The 17,487-nt window shown below is 52.3% G+C and overlaps 3 gene segments (V, D, J or C); all 3 read left to right on the top strand.

Annotated features, from left to right (window-relative positions):
* The first annotated feature begins 2,076 nt into the window (after positions 1-2,076).
* Positions 2,077-2,616, top strand: LOC123810909. The segment is given in 2 exon segments: positions 2,077-2,131; positions 2,252-2,616. Coding segments are annotated over 2 exon segments (411 nt in total).
* A 3,607-nt stretch (positions 2,617-6,223) lies between these two features.
* Positions 6,224-6,749, top strand: LOC123810908. The segment is given in 2 exon segments: positions 6,224-6,279; positions 6,397-6,749. Coding segments are annotated over 2 exon segments (399 nt in total).
* A 6,061-nt stretch (positions 6,750-12,810) lies between these two features.
* LOC123810907 lies at positions 12,811-17,246 on the top strand. The segment is given in 3 exon segments: positions 12,811-12,867; positions 12,973-13,384; positions 16,979-17,246. Coding segments are annotated over 3 exon segments (726 nt in total).
* Positions 17,247-17,487: the final 241 nt, after the last annotated feature.

Below are 17,487 nucleotides of genomic sequence, written 5' to 3'. Positions count from 1 at the left end.
TCATTGTCTAATTCTGTCTGATATTGTGTTCGTGCCCTACTACTGAGAGACACTGACAATGGCCAAAATGTGTGCTGTCACCATGATTCAAGTTAATCCTATTTCCTCCCAAAGGACAGAGGAGGAGACACCTTGAATACCATGAAAGCAAAAGAATCAGGATTTGAAGTAACAGCAAGGTGGGGGAAGCTGGAGGTCTGAGAGCATGTGGAGGGGCTGTGTGGTGGGTGTGGGGGGATGGGGCCAACCATGAAGCCCCCCGGGACAGCTGAGGAGTTGGGGTTCTGTGGAAACAGCAGTGAGGAGTCAGAGAGGGTTTTAAGCAGGGGGTGACTTCTCTCAGGTGAATGAGAAAGGCCCCTTGAGGTCCTCGAGGACGCAGGGCCTGAGGTGGGCAAGTGATCCTGGCCAGAGTCATTGACTAGGTGTTCCTGTGAGTCTAGACGTGTGGGACCATGGGACCATGGGCACAGGTGCAGCAGAGGTGGATCCGGGCACTGAGGGGTGTGATGGTCTCTGCCTCCAACTGCCCAGACACTCAGTACAGGTGCAAAGGAATCACACGGGACTGTTTTCTTGCTACTAAAGTGAGACAATGAGTAATACAATACAGGCTGAGAAAGTTCTGTTTGTAATATAAACACATTTTACAACAGCCAAGACAAAATCCTAACAGGAATTGTAACCGGAAAAGACACCTGCGTTTGGGCTGGCTGTCACTACCAAATCCAATAAGCAATGACAGTGATTGAATCTTTGATAGGTGCTTTATTCAGATGGCCGGCGATCCAAGAAGATGGCGGGCTCACACCCTAACAAACCATCTTGCTCTTCCTTTCCCAGCCAGATCTTTTATAAGGGGGTTAGGGGAGGGCAAACAAGGTGTCAGCGAAAGCCTTTGAAATTTAACAGTTGCATCCAAAGGAAAAGGGTAGTCGCTTGCTTCTTCCTGGTACAGATGTCTGCAGAGGAGGTAATCTCCAGCCAGTGCCCCAGGAGGTCAACTGCTGAATCTTAGGTGCCAGGATGGGCCTTATCTGTAGTTACTGAAACAAAAACTTAACATACACATTACTTGCTAGATTTATGACTATTTACCTTAAGCTTAATTTTCCCAAGTCTTAAACCCCTATCAGAATCACATGACATAGATGTGCAGAACTCCAGGGACTAAGATAAGAGTCAGTTCTTACACTGAGTAGGCATGCTTCACACTCCATTAGTAGCTGTGGAGACTTCCATAGGCACTAGTGTTTTCTGAGAAGCTGAATCAAATCTATGAAAACTTTACATGCATCACATGACTAGAAATGTTAGGCGAATGGTCCTCTGCACATGTTTCTGAGTGTATTCCTGGAAATGACACTGAACCTCTCTTATAAGCCCTTCCAACCAGATCAATGAACCCTTTGTCTGTGACCTTGACCAGGAAGCTCACTGTATATTTACATTTTCATCATCTTCACTGGAGGTGAGACCAAATTTATTATCTAAGTCATGTTTGCACTTCCCACAGTTGTGGATTCCTGGGAGTGAGATGCACCAGTAACCAGTACAGTGTCTCAGAGTCACAGTATCTGGGAACCAGACCCTGGAGGTGTGAACAGAGTCAGTGACCTGCTGAGCTGCTCAAACCAGCTGGGCTCTGGGACCTTGGGCCATGTGGGGAGGTGTTGGCACTGCCACGAGCAGGGGGTGCTGTGGGATTGCCCTGGGGGTGTTTATCAAGCTGCTCCTCAGGGACTATTCACTCCTGGGAGGATGGGACTGTGGTCTGGGCCTTGAGTTCACAGATGGGGACTCAACAGCTGTGCCCTCTCTGGCATGGCAGAGTCCCCTGAGCAGGGTCCTTTGTGTTGTCTCAGGATGCACTACCCCACAAGGTGCTCCCCAAGGGTGAAGTCAGCCTCCATCCTCCTCAGTCTGGGGTGTGAGCTGAGCTCCAGCACCAGGGCTCAGGGAGGGGCTGGGCAGCCCCTGGATGGACACACATTTGCATGGACGGCCCCTCCCCTGGCAGAGGGTGGGGAGAAAAGGAGGCCTGGGCAGCCCAGCCCCACTGTAGGCTCAGGGGCTGTGTGCACCATGGCCTGGACCCCTCTCCTCCTCATCCTCCTCTCTCACTGCACAGGTAGGGACAGGCCTCGGGGATCAGACCTCAGTTCCCAAGTTTATTCCCTTCCTGCTCTATCTCCTGAGTAACTGTCCCTGGTTCCCACCACATCAGTGACAAGTGTCTGTGTTTTTGCAGGTTCCTTGTCCCAATATGTGGTGACTCAGCCGCCCTCTGTGTCTGCATCTCTGGGAGCAACAGCCAGACTCACCTGCACCCTCAGCAGTGACATCAATGTTGCCAGCTGTATTATATCCTGGCACCAGCAGAAGCCAGGGAGCCCTCCCCGGTATCTGCTGTACTACTACTCAGACTCAAACAAGCACCAGGGCTCCGGGGTCCCCAGCCGCTTCACTGGATCCACAGACGCCTCGGCTAATGCAGGGCTCCTGACCATCTCGGGGCTGCAACCTGAGGACGAGGCCGACTATTATTGTCTGTCTTACTGTAGTAGTGGTGGTAGCTCCAATCACACAGTGCTGCAGACTCAGGGGAAAGTGTGACCAAAACTCCCAGAGCTTCCCCTTCTGTGTCTGTACTCAGCCTGTCCCCAACAAGGAGGGTGCACCCTTTTGTCTCCTGCTGGAAAGTTTGTGTAGAGATTGGAGGTTTCTGAGTCCCTCTATTTTCTCCCCACCTTCCTCCTCTGTCAGGGAGGTTAGTTGCCTGTTTTCTATACAATGAATTCCTGAGGGTGAGTTAGTTCAGAGCAGGGTGTGTGAGCCTGTGTGTTTGTGGAATGGGGGGCGGGTCAGGGCTTGTGAAGGGTCTGCTCTGTGCATGTGGGACACTCAGATGCGTTGTTTCATCTATGCTCATAGATGACAGTGACACCCTCTTGATAAGTTATGACCCACGACATCACCTCCAGATTTCCAGATATGCCCTGAGGGGGCCCAATGACCCCAGCGTGAGACCCACAGGGTTATATGAGTGTGTTCTCAGCTGTTAGGCAGCCTTTGCCTTTGAGTCGTGTTCATGCCAGTTGGCTGGACGGAGACTAATGTGCTGTCTCTCTGTGCTTCTGAGTTCCTGTCTGTTAGACACAGGAGTTACACAGACTCACATGAAGTCAGAGCCTGGGACACAGTCATCTGGAACATTCTCTCAGTCAGGGTGAAGGACAGGAGGAGGACAGGTAGTGAAGGGGGGTGAGGCCAGGGAGTGACTCGATTTAGCCAATGGAAAGGACTCACTGGCATGGACAACGATGTGGTGATTCCTGAGGTGAGGAGGGTGTAAGGGGAATAAATGTTAATGGAAACTAATAAAATAAAGATTAAGTAAAACAAACAGAGAAAGAAACAGAAATCCATGAGTGAAGTAACATTTTTGTCCAAAATACATGTGTAGTTAATATATTGATATTTTACACATTGCAGATAACACATTTCATAAGTTTTCATTTGCTTCCTTGGGGAGTGCATTTCAAGCCTGAGACACAAAGGTGACTGAACACATGACAGGGTCTCATGTCATTGGGGTCAGGTGTGTGTGTGGGTCCTGGAGCACAGACAGGAGCAGCAGGTGGGTGAGGAGCAGACACTGAGGACAGAAGACAACACGACCCCCATGAGCAAATACCTGCCCAGGGCAAGGTGGTTGTTTGAATGTCTGCTCAGATTTCACTTAAATAACAGTCTGTAAGGTCATCAGTTGTCACCTGAGACTAACTCACAACTCAAAATCTACCATCTGATCAATAAAACGTAATATCCATTTTCTTTACTCAAAGTCCCACAAAGCACTCGAGTGCACAAACTCATAAATGAAGATCCATGGGTTTGAAGTGTCTGTGTGAACAGACAGGATTCTGCCCTGTGACGTGGGTGAAGGGAGCCGATAAATGATGGTGCGAGGACGCGTGTGCTGCTCTGGACTTCCCTCTGCTCCCACGTGTCACCCCTGAACCTCATGACTCCAGACACAGGAGGCCTGTTCCCCTTCCCTCTCTCACTCAGCACAGCAGTCAGTCAGCTGACCATTCTGGAGATTTCTACCCACGTACATATATGTTACATGAGGTGGTATCCCTTGGTGTCCTGTGCCAATGTTTGGGGACATAGATGCCTATTTAGGCTAGAATATGTGCTGAAGAAAGGGCATGTTGTGTGTTTCTGTTGTGTTTTTTTTAAGATTTTATGTATTTATTTTTAGACAGGGGAAGGAAGGGGGGGAGCAAGGAAAAGAAACATGAATGTGTAGTTGTCTCCTGAGCACCTCCTACCAGAGACCTGGCCTGCAAAGCAGGCATGTGCCTTGACTGGAAATTCAACCAGAGATCCTTCGGTTTCCAGGCTGGCACTCAGTCCACTGAGCCACACCAGCCAGGGCCTGCGGTTTGTGTTAAAAGTCAGTAGATACAGAGGATAGGAGATTAGACAGGAGGAGTCCCATGAATGGGGGTTGAGGGGGTGTAATCGATGCAGGTGGTTCTTTGAACTCTTCTCTATAGTTTGTGTGACTTCAGCATTGTCATGTTAATTCTCTTATTCTGTCCATGATGACGTGTGTGTGCCCTACTTCTACTGAGAGCCACTGAGATTTGGCCAAATGTGAGTTGTCACCATGAATTCAAGTTCAATCCTATTTCCTTCCAAAGATCAGAGTAACAGTCACCTTGAACACCATGATGGGAGGAGAGTCTGGGATCTGAAGTAACAGGGAGGTGGGGACTCGGAGGTCCGAGAGCACATGGAGGGCTGTGTGGTGGGTGGAGAGGGCAGGCCAACAGGAAGCCCCCTGAGTGGAGGTCAGGATTTGGGGTTCTGTGCAAACAGCAGTGGGGAGACCCTGAGGGTTTTGAGAAGGGGGTGACCTGTTTGAGGTGAAAGAGAAAGATCCCTGGAGTGCCTTGAGAGCACAGCACCCCAGGTGAACAGGTGATCTTGGTCAGGGTCATGGACTATGAGTCCCCGTGAGTCTGGACATGTGGGGACCATGGGACTGTGGGCACAGGTAAAGCAGAGGTGGATGCGGGCACAGATGGAAGTGCTGGTCTCTGCCTCCAACCGACCAGATACTCAGCACAGGTGTGAACGCATCTCACCTGAATGGTATCTTGCTATTGAAGTGAGACAATGAATAAGAAAGTTAAGGCAGTTTTGTTTAAAATAAAAACAAATGTGACATCACCTAAGAGAGAATCCTAACAAGAAACTGAATACACAGGTATGCAAAACAGTAAGAATAAAAAATGAGAGAAAACAAAGAAGACTAAAGATTAATTCGTAAAATGAATTAGGATGGTGCACTTTCCACTGTTAAATGTGATCCCTTCAAGAGCCATTTTCTTTACCTATCAATCAAATTACATCTGTGAAAACTGTGTGCATCACATGACTTGAGATCTTTGCTGAAAAGACCTCCTCTGCCCCTGTTCCTGAGTGTGTTCCTGGCAAATGCTCTGTGCAGCCTGTATAAGCCTTCAAACCAGATGGGTGGTGCCCTCATCTGTGACATTGGATGTAAAGGTCACTGTGCATTTACATTTGCAGTATCATCACTGGGTGTGAAAATAAATTAATTTGTCATTTACATACAAGTTTGCACCTCCTACAGTTGTGGATTCCTGGGAGTGAGATGCTACAGTAACCAGTACAGTGTCTCAGAGCCACAGTATCTGGGAACCAGACACTGGAGGTGTGAAGCGAGTCAGAGACCTGCCCAGCTGCAGAAACCAGCTTGAGCTTTGGGTCATGTTGGAAGATGTTTCTACTGCCACCAGCAGGGGGCACTGAGGGACTGCCTTGTGGTGCCTACTAAGCTGCTCATTAGGGACCATTCACTAATAGGAGTCTGGGTCTGGTGGTTGGAACCAGTGCACACTGACGGGGACTCAGCAGCTGTGTGCTCTGTGGCCTGATAATATCCCCTGAGAGGGGCCCTCTGTGATGTCTCAAGGGGTTATTCCCCTCAGGGGTTTTCCAAGGGGTGAGTCAGCCTCCATCTTCCTCAGTGTGAGTGTGAGCTGAATTCCAGAACCAGGGCTCAGGGAGGGGCTGGGCAGTCCCTGGGTGAACACTCAATTGCCTGGGCGGCCCCTCCTCTGGCAGAGGGTGGGGAGAAAAGGAGGCCTGGGCAGCGCAGCCCCACTGTGGGCTCAGGGGCTGTGTGCACCATGGCCTGGACACCTCTCCTCCTTGTGCTCCTCTCTCACTGCAGAGGTATGGACGGGTCTCGGGGTCCAGGGCTCAGTTCCCAAGTTTACTCTCTTCCTACTCCATCTCCTGAGAAAATTCCCCTGGTTCTGCCCCATCACTGACAAGTTTCTTTGTCTGCAGGTTCCCTCTCCTGGCCTGTGATGACTCAGCCACCCTCCCTCTCTGCTTCTCTGGGAGCCACAGCCAGACTCACCTGCACCCTCAGCAGTGACATCAGTGTTGGTGGCAGCTACATAATCTGGTTTCAGCAGAATCCAAGGAGCCCTCCCCGGTATCTCCTGTGGTATAAATCAGAGTCAGAGAAGCACCAGGGCTCTGGGGTCCCCAGCCGCTTCACTGGATCCAAAGATGCCTCAGCCAATACAGGGCTCCTGACCATCTCTGGGCTACAGCCTGAGGACGAGGCCGACTATTACTGTGCTACAGAGCATGGCAGTGGGAGCAGCTTCAGTTACTCACAGTGGCTCAGATGACGAGGAAGTGAGACAGAAACCCCTGGGCCCAGAGGTTATTGCTCTGAGCCTCACTGAAGCTTCTGTGGAGGCCTCTGCAAGGTGGGCTTCTCTGCAGTCAGAAACGTCCATGGAAGGGGAGGGAGCAGCACACAGTCATGAGTGAGAGCACAGGGCGTCTCCGGGTCACTCAAGCTGAAGGGGTGACAAAGCCCAACTGACTGTACCCACAGTCTTGGAGTAAATTTGAACAAGAACAATAGTTTTAAGTAAAAATTCATTTCTTTCATCCTGTTGTGTCTTCTTTTGCAGTCAGGACACTTCACTTCTGACGCTCTGGTCACCAAATGTGGGGCCACTTTGTTTACAACCAGCAAATCCCCTGTGACAGCAGGTGGATGTCCCACCACACAACTCAGCTCCCACACGACTGCCTGGAGACGGTGTCGGGTTCACAGAGAGGGCTCCCTCCCACAGGACTGCCCACTCTGCAGGTGACAGTCACAAGCCGGACATGGCCAGGTCTCATACCACTTCCTGTCTTTAACTCAGAGGCTCCCAGGGTCCCTGTTGTGGATTAAATGAATTTGCTGACTCCACCTGAGCCCTTCTCCGTCCTCAACACTGCGGGGCAGTTCTGAAAATTCCATGCTTGGAACTGTTCCTCTGCCTGTGAGTGAGCTGTCCACACCCAGAGCCCACCCAGAGTCACCTCTTTAGAACAAAAGGCTACATGTCACCCAGGAAATCTGATGGGTTCAGGAGTTCTGTGTTAAGGACCAGGGACTGAAACCAATATAGATTTTCTGTCCCCTCACAAAACTGTATCTGCATCTACAAAGGATGACCACACAGTCACTGTCACCCCCAATTAAAGCCGTGATGTGTGAGTACTGTGTTACTCATGACGCATCACACTGACACGCTAATCTCGACCCTGGTCACAGACACAGTTTTCTCCTTTTCTCAACACACTTGAGACCCGCTGGTCAGAACCCAGGCAGATGTGCACTGCCCAGTCCCCGCCCACCGCCCTCCCCCTCTGGGCCTTCAGGATGAACTGGGTCTCCACTCCAGGGTTCCCGAGAAAAGTGAGGGGTCCTTTCTGTGGGTGTCACTCCCCAGGGCTCGGTCTTGAGGGAGGGGGATGGACAAACATCAATCCTCAGGAAGTTCCTCCACAATCTCATTTCCACGCTGCTCCCCAAGCTGCAGCTGTCCACTCCCCACCACCCACAGTCAGTCTCATTCACATGACAACACGATCCTTGATTGTCCTGAAAATGAAGTGTGTGTTTAACGGTTAAGTCTGTGCCCACAGGGGTTACTGAGGTGCTGGTGTTTCCTGCTGCAGAGTTACTGAGGCCTCACACGCCCACCTCTTCACAGGCACGTCCAGTGTGCCCTTGTACCTGAGAAGATGTGTTTCCTGAGAACATCAGGATGAACCCGGCCACACACACACATTTTGTCTGGAGATGTCCCAGGCCTCAGTCCTTTTCCCAAATAAATGTGAACACTCTGTCCTGGTCCCCCCCAGGGAGGCACCAGGGACCACAGGGCACTGTGTGGTGGGGGTGCTGTCAGGGCAGAAAAAGGGGCTGTGTGTACCCCTGACCTGGGCTCCCCGGGACTTGAGACCCCATGTCTAAGGGCTCTGGGCCTGCGGGAAGGAAGTGCCCAGATTTCCCGCCCCCACAGGACCTGGGCTCCTGTGATGGGCAACGGTTACCAGAGCTGATCTGCTCCACATGCCTCCTTTCCCCTCAGATTCATCCTTGACCAATGGAAGCGGCCTTCCACACCCTGGTCTCCTTAGTGCTGGGAGCCAGGCCCTGAAGGGTCACACAGAGAACCCACCCCAAGGACAGGTTTGCTGGGAGAACCCCCTCAGGGGATGGAGAGGACTTGGGAGGACAGGAGGCCACTTGTCCTCAGGCTCAGAAGCTGAGGGAGAGGCTCCCTGAGGGTGTTGGGGAAAGTGTGTCTCTGTGTCTCACACACACGCACGTGCACACACACCTTCTCTCTGAGTGTATCTCTTCTGGACTCTGCATTTCTTAGGCTTCTCTGTTTCTCTAGGAGTCAGGGTTCATCCACTGCTGACCCAGGGTCCTCAGGGTCAGCGTCTCCAGGAGGCAGAATCTTCATCATCGGGAAACAGCAGTGACATGAGTGTCCCTGGTCCTGTTGTCAGGGCAGCTGGGAAACACCCTGAACCCCGATCCCTGGGCTGGACGTGGTGTTGTCTGTGTGTGGGCTGAAGGTTGCTCTGTGCCCGCATCACTCAGGTTATCCTGACTGTGCAGAGCTGACCTTCTCAGACGAGGCCCCTCCACGCCTTTCAGAAGAGGCCAGGGCCTTCCCTCCTGCGCTCTGACCAGTTCCATTTCCTCCAGTGTGTGAGGCCCCGGTTTCCCACTACAGTGGTTCAGGAGGACTGATGCTGAGAGGACTGGGTGCCCCCCAGGCAGGTGAGGACCGGCCCACCCTGCCCTTGAGCTTCGGGCCCCACGCCCCTGTGACTGTCTGGATCCGCACCTGTCACACAATGCCCCTGACTGTCGAGTCCCTCACCTGGCTTCTGATGCTGCTCATCTCCTGTGCTTTCTGAACCTCTTGTTTTTCATGTCTCTGTCCAGGGAAATAGAAGGTATCTGCAAGCAAGGAACCCCTGTAGCAGGTTCAGGAGGTCAGGGGACTGAAGCAGAGTCCCCGCAGTGAGACCCCATGAGGAGGTCTGGCTGCTCCATGGGCGCTCCCCCTCGCCCACCTCGCCACACAGAGATCACTCCTGGTTGTCAGGGGAGTGAGCCCTGGAGAGCATAGGGTCCCTTCTCTCTGGAGCCAGGCGTCCCGTGGGCTGTGACACCAGAACCTGCAGTGTTTGTCACTCTGGGCTGTGTCTGAGTCCTGGTGCTCAGTTCGGGTTTGTCAGAGGTCATCATAGCCCGAGCATTGGTCTGAGCTTCATCATTGCCTCTCCTGGGACCTCAGCAACGTGGGTGGATGCTGTGGGAACTGGAGCCAGCAGATCCTGGGCTGTGATGATGGAGGGTCCTGGATGCCCAGGCTCACAGCCAATCCTCAGCCTTCTTCCTGGCAGCTCTGGCTGCTGCTGGAGCTCATGGGCACCAGACAGACCCTTCCCCTGTGCTGCCAGCCAGCCCCTCACATCCCTGCCCTGCTTGTGTCTGAGACTTGGCTGTCACACTCACTCACCACGCCCCCACCACACACACAGAGTGAATACAGACCCCGGGTGGGTGTGGCCCAGGGCAGCCCTTCCTCACCCAGAGCAGTGGGACCCTGGTGACCTCCTCAGAGCCCTGGCATCTGAGTCAGTGCTTGTGGGTCAAGGCCAAGCAGCCTCACGTTCCTGAGGAAAATTAGGGTCTGGGTCATCCTGCAACCTTCCTGCGTCCCTAGGAGTCCCAGGTTTCTGTGGTCTCACCTGGTGCAGGTATAGCTGAGGCTCAGGAGGAAGGAAAGGCCCATCTTCTTCACCCACAGTCATGAGCGCCCCCTGCAGGCCTGGACACATGCTGGCCCTGCTCTGAGGGAGAGGGACAATCCTGGAACCAGGGCAAAGGGGAAGACTTGCACCAGAGGTCTGACCTGCACAGTGTGGCTGTGCTCTGACTCAGTCAGACTGATCACAGTACAAAATGCTGTGGACAGGTATTGATTGTGTTCCGTGTGAGGTTTTCCTTCCATCTCCTGCCATTAGACTCTGAGGCTCAGAGAGTGTGAATCACTCACATGGGATCCCCACAAGTCGGGCTCCCATTGGTCTGGGGCTCAGTCCCGCCCGACCCCAGGGAGCAGATTGTCACCCCAGGGCAGAGGCTGACCCAGGACACGGTCTGACCAGCTCCCCCTGGGTGGTCACACTGTCCCCTCTACTTGGGTCTCATGAAGTTCATTGTGACGACACTTCCAACTCTTACACTTCTCATCTGCAGCCACCTCGTGTGTCACAGGTGACAGGGATCTGAGCCATTCATGTCCAGGACAGCCCCCAAGACGGTGTGACTCAGAATTGTAGGGAGACACAGGTAGGAGGCCCAGCTCAGCTGCACTAAAGAAGTCCCTAACATAGGGACCTGTGTGGCAGCTGTGCTGGAAGGACCAGACGGTGTCCTGGGCTCCAGACACGAAATCTGTGGCATAGCCCACAGGGCTGTCATGTAACACAGTCTGGTTAGGCCTGGGGGACCAAGATGCCATGGCCCTTTAAGCCCTGCCTCACACAGAAATGTCTGGGGGAAGGTGGCAGGTGCAGAGTCTCAGCAAACGGTGTCAGTCAGAGCCAGTAGTGCGGCTGCTCTGGTAGCTGAGAGAGGGAGGGACAGGTTTTCTTAATCATTTATTGTCCCTGCTCATGCTGCAGTCCAGGCCGTGTGCACTCAGGGGACACCCCGTGACTGTATCAGGTGCCCTGGGCCCTCCCTCCTCTACCCTCCCATGGGCTGTCCTATTGAAGATGACAAACCCATCCTGTAGAGTCCCCATCGTCAGCCCCGGGCTCATCACAGGACTGCGGTCCTGTCTGCCTTGGGAGGGCAGCTTCAGGATCGGTTCTCTGGCTCTACCCACAGCCTCTCCAGTGCTGTCCACTGACCATCTCCGGACTGCAGCCCGAGGCCGAGGCCAATTCCCTTCTTCACTCTCACGGTAGTGGCTGCAAGCTCATAGTGCCCCAGACTCCCAGGGATGTGATAGCAAAACTCCCCCGGGCCTCCCTGTCCTGGGTCTGCCCTCCCTGGTCCCCAGCGTGGAGGGGTGACAAAGACCCCTTGAGTGCTTGGAAGGCACAGAGCCCAAGGTGAGCCAGTGCTCCTGGTCCTGGCTATTGACTAAGAGGCCCTGTGAGAGTAGACGTGTGGGGGCCGTGGGACCGTGGGCCCAGGTGAAGCAGAGCTGGATGCGGGGCACTGAGAGGAAGTGATGCTTTGTGGATCGAATTCATTGCCCAACATTCAGCAGCACATCTTCCAACAGGTCACAACCTCACTTTCATCTTGTACTAAAATAGACAACCAATAAGAAAATGACACTAGGAAAAGTACTGTTTAAAATACATACATTTTTAGGCCACCTAAGACTAAATTGTAGAAAAAAAACAACAGAGATACGCAGAATGCCAAGAATAAATAAGAGGAAACTACAAATAAAAGTTAATTCCTAAAATGAATTACTGTGCTACACTTTTCACTATTAAATGTGAAGCCTTTCGAAGCTGTTTTCTTTACCAATCATTGAATCAAGTCAGATCTATGAAACCGTACATGCTTCCCATGAATCGAAATGTTTGCTGAGTCGGCCTCCTCTGCACATGCCTCTGTGCATGTGCAGTGGAAATGTCTGAGAATCCCGCACAACTACTTCAGACCAGATGAATGGTCCCCTGGTCTGTGACATTGGACATGCAGGCCACTTTGCATTTACTTTTGGACATCTTCACTGAAGTTGAAGCAAATTAATTATCCATAACAGTGCATGTTTGCACCTCCCAGAGAACCAGACTCCTGGGGTGAGATGCTATAGTAACCACCAGTAAAGTAACCATCAGAGTCACAGTGTCTGGGAACCCAACCCTGGATGTATGAACAGAGTCAGTGACCTGCTGAGCTGTAGAGACCAGCTGGGCTCTCAAGGCCTTGGGCCATGTGGGGAGGTGTTGTCACTGCTACCAGTAGGGGGCACTGAGGGACTGCCCTGGGAGTGTCTATCAAGCTGCTCATCAGGGACCATTCACTCCTAGGAGGATGGGTCTGGGGTCTGGGCCTTGAGCTCACAGATGGGGACTGAAGAGCTGTGTCCACCCTGGCATGGCAGAGTCCCCTGAGCAGGGTCCTTTGTGTTCTTTCCAGATGTACTTCACCACAAGGTGCTCCCAAAAGGTGAAACCAACCTCCATCCCTCTGTCTGGGGTGTGAGCTGAGCTCCAGCACCAGGGCTCAGGGAGGGTCTGGGCAGCCCCTGGATGAACACACATTTGCATGGACAGCCCCTCCCCTGGCAGAGGGTGGGGAGAAAAGGAGGCCGGCACAGCCCAGGTCCACTGTGGGCTCAGGGGCTGTGTGCACCATGGCCTGGACCCCTCTCCTCCTTGTGCTCCTCTCTCACTGCACAGGTAGGGACAGGCCTCTGCTCCCAAGGTTACTCTCTTTATGTTTTATCTCCTGAGTAATTCTTCTTGTTCCTGCCACATCAGTGAGAAGTGTCTGTGTTTCTCCAGGTTCCTTCTCCCAGCCTGTGGTGACTCAGCCGCCCTCCATCTCTACATCTCCAGGAGCCACAGCCAGACTCACCTGCACCCTCAGCAGTGACATCAATGTTGGCAACTCTATTATATCCTGGTACCAGCAGAAGCCAGGGAGCCCTCTCCGGTATCTCCTGTGGTATAAATCAGACTCAGAGAAGCACCAGGGCTCCGGGGTCCCCAGCCGCTTCACTGGATCCAAGGACACCTCGGCCAATGCAGGGCTCCTGACCATCTCGGGGCTGCAGCCTGAGGACGAGGCCGACTACTACTGTCTTTCCTATGGTGGTGGTAATCACACAGTGATGCAGACTCAGGGAGAAGTGACACCCAAACCCCCAGAGCTTCCCCTTCTGGGTCTGCACTCAGCCTGTCCCCACCAAGCAGGGTGCTGTTTTCTGTCTCCTGCTGGAAAGTTTGTGTTGAGATTGGAGGTTTCTGAGTCCCTCTATTTCCTCTCCAACTTCCCCCATGTCAGGGAGGTTGGTTGCCTAATCCCTGTACAACGAATTCCTGAGGGTGAGTTAGTTCAGAGCAGGTGTGTCAGCCTGTGTGTTTGTGGAATTGGGGTGGGTCAGTGCTTGTGGGGGGTCTGCTCTGTGCATGAGGGACACTCAGATGTGTCCCCTGGACTCTGCTCATAGATGACAGTGACACCCTCTTGTTAAGTTATGACTTATGAAACCACATGAAGATTTCTAGATATGCCCTGAAGGGGCCCAGTGACCCCATTATGAGACCCACGGGGTTAAATGAGTGTGTTTTCAGCTGTTACACAGCCTTTGCCTTTGAGTTGTGTTCATGCCAGTCAGGTGGACAGAGACTAATGTGCCATCTCTCTGTGCTTCTGGGTTCCCGTCTGTTAGACACAGGAGTTACACAGACTCACGTGAGGTTAGAGCCTGGAACAGTCAAGTGGAACATCCTCTCAGTCAGGGTGAAGGACAGGAGGAGGACAGCTAGTGGAGGGAGGGTGAGGCCAGGGAGTGAGGCGATTTAGCCAATGGAAAGGACTCACTGGGCATGGACAACGATGTGGTGATTCCTGAGGTGAGGAGGTTAAAAGGGGAATAAATGTTAATGGAAACTAATATAATAAAGATTGAATTAAACAAACAAAAATGAAACAGAAATCCATAAGTGAAGTATAATTTTTTGCCAAAATATGTATGCAGTTAATATATTGAAATTTTACACATTGCAGATAACACATTTCATATATTTTCATTTGCTCTCTTAGGGAGTGCATTTCAAGCCTGAGACACAAAGATGACTGAACACTGACAGGGTCTTTGACCTTGGGGTCAGGTGTGTGTGGGTCCTGGAGCACAGACAGGACCAGCAGGTGGGTGAGGAGCAGACACTGAGGACAGAAGACAAGACATCCTCCATGAGCACATGACCTGCCCAGGGCACAGTGGTTGTGTGAGTGTCTGCTCACATTCCACTTAAATAACAGTCTGTAAGGCCATTATCACCAGAGACTAACTCACAACTCAAAATCTACCATCTGATCTGATCAATAAAACATAATATCCATTTTCTTTACTCAAAGTCCCACAGAGGACTGTAGTGCAGAATCTCATAAACGAAGATCCATGGGTTTGAAGTGCCTGTGTGAATGAGTCAGGATTCTTTCCTGTGACGTGGGTGAAGGGAGCCGACAAATGATGGTCCGAGGCCGTGTGTGCTGGTCTGGACTTCCATCTGCTCACACGTGTGACCTCTGAACCTCATGACTCCAAACACAGGAAGCCTGTTTCTCCTCTCTGTCTCACTCAGCACAGCAGTCAGTCAGCTGACCATTGTGATGATTTCTGCACACGTACATTGATGTGGCGGTGGTTGGGACCCGTTGCTGTCCTGTGCAGAGTTTGGGGACGTAAATGATATTTACGCTGCAACATGTGGTGATGAGGGTCGTGGTGTGTGGCTGTGTTCTCAACATCAGCGAGGGAGCAGAGTGAGAGGTGCAGGGAGTACAGGATTGGACAAAGGGAGTCCTGTGGATGGTGGATGAGGTACTATCATCGATGTAGCCAGTGCTTTGAACTATTTTGTGTAGTTTTTGTGACTTTTACATTGTGATATTGATTCTCTAATTCTGTCTGCGATGACATGTGTGTGCCTACTACTGAGAGCCACTCAGAATGGCTGAAATATGAGTGTTACCATGATTCAAGTTTAATCCTATTTCCTTCTTAAGGACAGTAGAGGACAGGTCAACACTATGAAGGGACAGGAGTCAGGGATCAGAAGTAACAGGGAAGTGGGGAAGCTGGACTTCTGAGAGCACGTGGAGGGGCTGTGTGGTGGGTGGGCCCCATCGGGAAGTCCCTGGAGGGGAGCCCAGGTGCTGGGGTTCTGAGCAGACAGTAGTGAGGTGTCCCTGAGGGTTTTAAGCAGGGGGTGACTTCTCTCAGGTGAATGAGAAAGGCCCCTTGAGGGCCTCGGGGATGCAGTGCCTGAGGTGAGCAAGTGATCCTGGCCAGAGTCATTGACTAGGCTTCCCTGTGAGTCTAGACGTGTGGGGACCCTGGGGCCATGGGCACAGGTACAGCAGAGGTGGATCTGGAACACAGAGGGATGTGATGGTCTCTGCCTCCAACTGCCCAGACACTCAGTACAGGTGCCAGACACTCAGAACAGGTACCCACTGGTATCTTGCTACTCAAGTGAGGCAATGAGTAAGACAATACAGGCTGGGAAAGTACTGTTTACAATATAAACACAGTTTAGGACTCCCAAAGCAAATATTTAACCAGAGACACATCACACAGGTAGGCAGAACACTAAGCAGAAAAAATAAGAGAAAACGAAGAGTGAAAGTTAATTTGTAAAATGAATTAGCATGTGACACATCCCACTGTTAAATGGGAGCCCTTCAAAAGCCATTCTCTTTACCAGGACTTGAATCTAACCTCATCTGTGAAAGCCGTACAGGCATCACAGGACTTGAAAGGTTTGCTGAGCCGGGCTCCTCCACATGTGAATCTGAGTCTGTTCCTGGAAATTTCTCTGAAACACCCACACGAGTCCTTCCATCCAGATACATATTCCCCTAGTTTGTGACATTGGACGTGAATCTTTGAATTTACTTTTGCAGCATCTTCACTGAATGTGAAATAAATTAACTTGTCACTCAAATACGTGTTTGCACCTCACACGGAAGTGGACCCCTGGCAGTGAGATGCCACAGTAACCAGTACAGTGTGCCAGAGTCGCAGTATCTGGCAACCAGATCCTGGAGGTGTGAACAGAGTCAGTGACCTGCTGATCTGCAGAAACCAGCTGGGCTCTCAAGGCCTTGGGATGAATGGGGAGGTGTAGCCACTGCCACCAGAAGGGGGCACTGAGGGACTGCTCTGGGGGAGCCCATCAAGCTGCTGATTAGGGACCACTCACTGTCAGGAGCCTGGGCCTGGGGGCTAGGCCCTGTGCATAAGGAAAGGGAATCAGCAGCTGTGTCCTCTGTGGTTTGATGATGTCCCCTGAGAAGGGACCTCTGTGTTGTTTTAAGAGGTGCTTCCCTGTACAGTTCTCCCAAGGGGCAAGGCCAACCTCCATCCTCATTCTGGGGTGTGAACTGAGTTCCAGCACAAGGGCTCAGGGAGGGGCTGGGCACTCCCTGGATGAACACACACTTGCATGGGCGGCCCCCCGCTGGCAAGAGTGGGAAGAAAAGAAGGCCTGGGCAGCGCAGCCCCACTGTGGGCTCAGGGGCTGTGTGTACCATGGCCTGGACTCCTCTCCTCTTTGTGCTCCTCTCTCACTGCACAGGTAGGGACAGGCCTCGGGGACCAGGGCTCAGTTCCCAAGTTCATTCCCTTCCTGCTCCACCTCCTGAGAAGCTTCCCTTGGTTCTGGCCCATCACTGACAAGTGTCTGTGTCTACTGGTTCCCTGTCCCAGCGTGTGCTGACTCAGCCGCCCTCCATCTCTGCTTCTCTGGGAGCCACAGCCAGACTCACCTGCACCCTCAGCAGTGGCTTCAGTGTAGACGACTACCACATTCGCTGGTTCCAGCAGAATCCAGGGAGCCCTCCCCGGTATCTCCTGTGGTATAAATCAGACTCACACAAGCACCAGGGCTCCGGAGTCCCCAACCGCTTTTCTGGATCCAAAGACACCTCAGCCAATGCATGGCTTCTGCACATCTCTGGGCTGCAGCCTGAAGACGAGGCCGAGTATTACTGTGCTATATTTAATGGCAGTTGGAGTGGCTACAGTGACTCACAGGGGCTCAGATGACGAGGAAGTAAGATAGAAATCCCTGGGCCCAGAGGTTATGCTCTGAGCCTCTCGGGAGCTTCTGTGGAGGCCTCTGCAAGGTGGGCTCCTCTGCAGTCAGAAACATCCATGGAAGGGGAGGGAGCAGCACACAGTCATGAGTGAGAGCACAGGGTGTCCCCAGGTCCCTCTCGCTGAAGGGGTGACAAAGCCCGACTGACCATCTGCATAGTGTGTGGAGTAAATTTTAACAAGAATGATA

The sequence above is a fragment of the Phyllostomus hastatus genome, unplaced genomic scaffold (assembly GCF_019186645.2).
Source record: "Phyllostomus hastatus isolate PE091 unplaced genomic scaffold, TTU_PhHast_1.1 phas_scaffold_760, whole genome shotgun sequence".
NCBI classification, from domain to species: domain Eukaryota; kingdom Metazoa; phylum Chordata; class Mammalia; order Chiroptera; family Phyllostomidae; genus Phyllostomus; species Phyllostomus hastatus.
The sequence above is the reverse complement of the archived record's forward strand: the minus strand, read 5'-3'. Positions and strand labels throughout refer to the sequence as shown.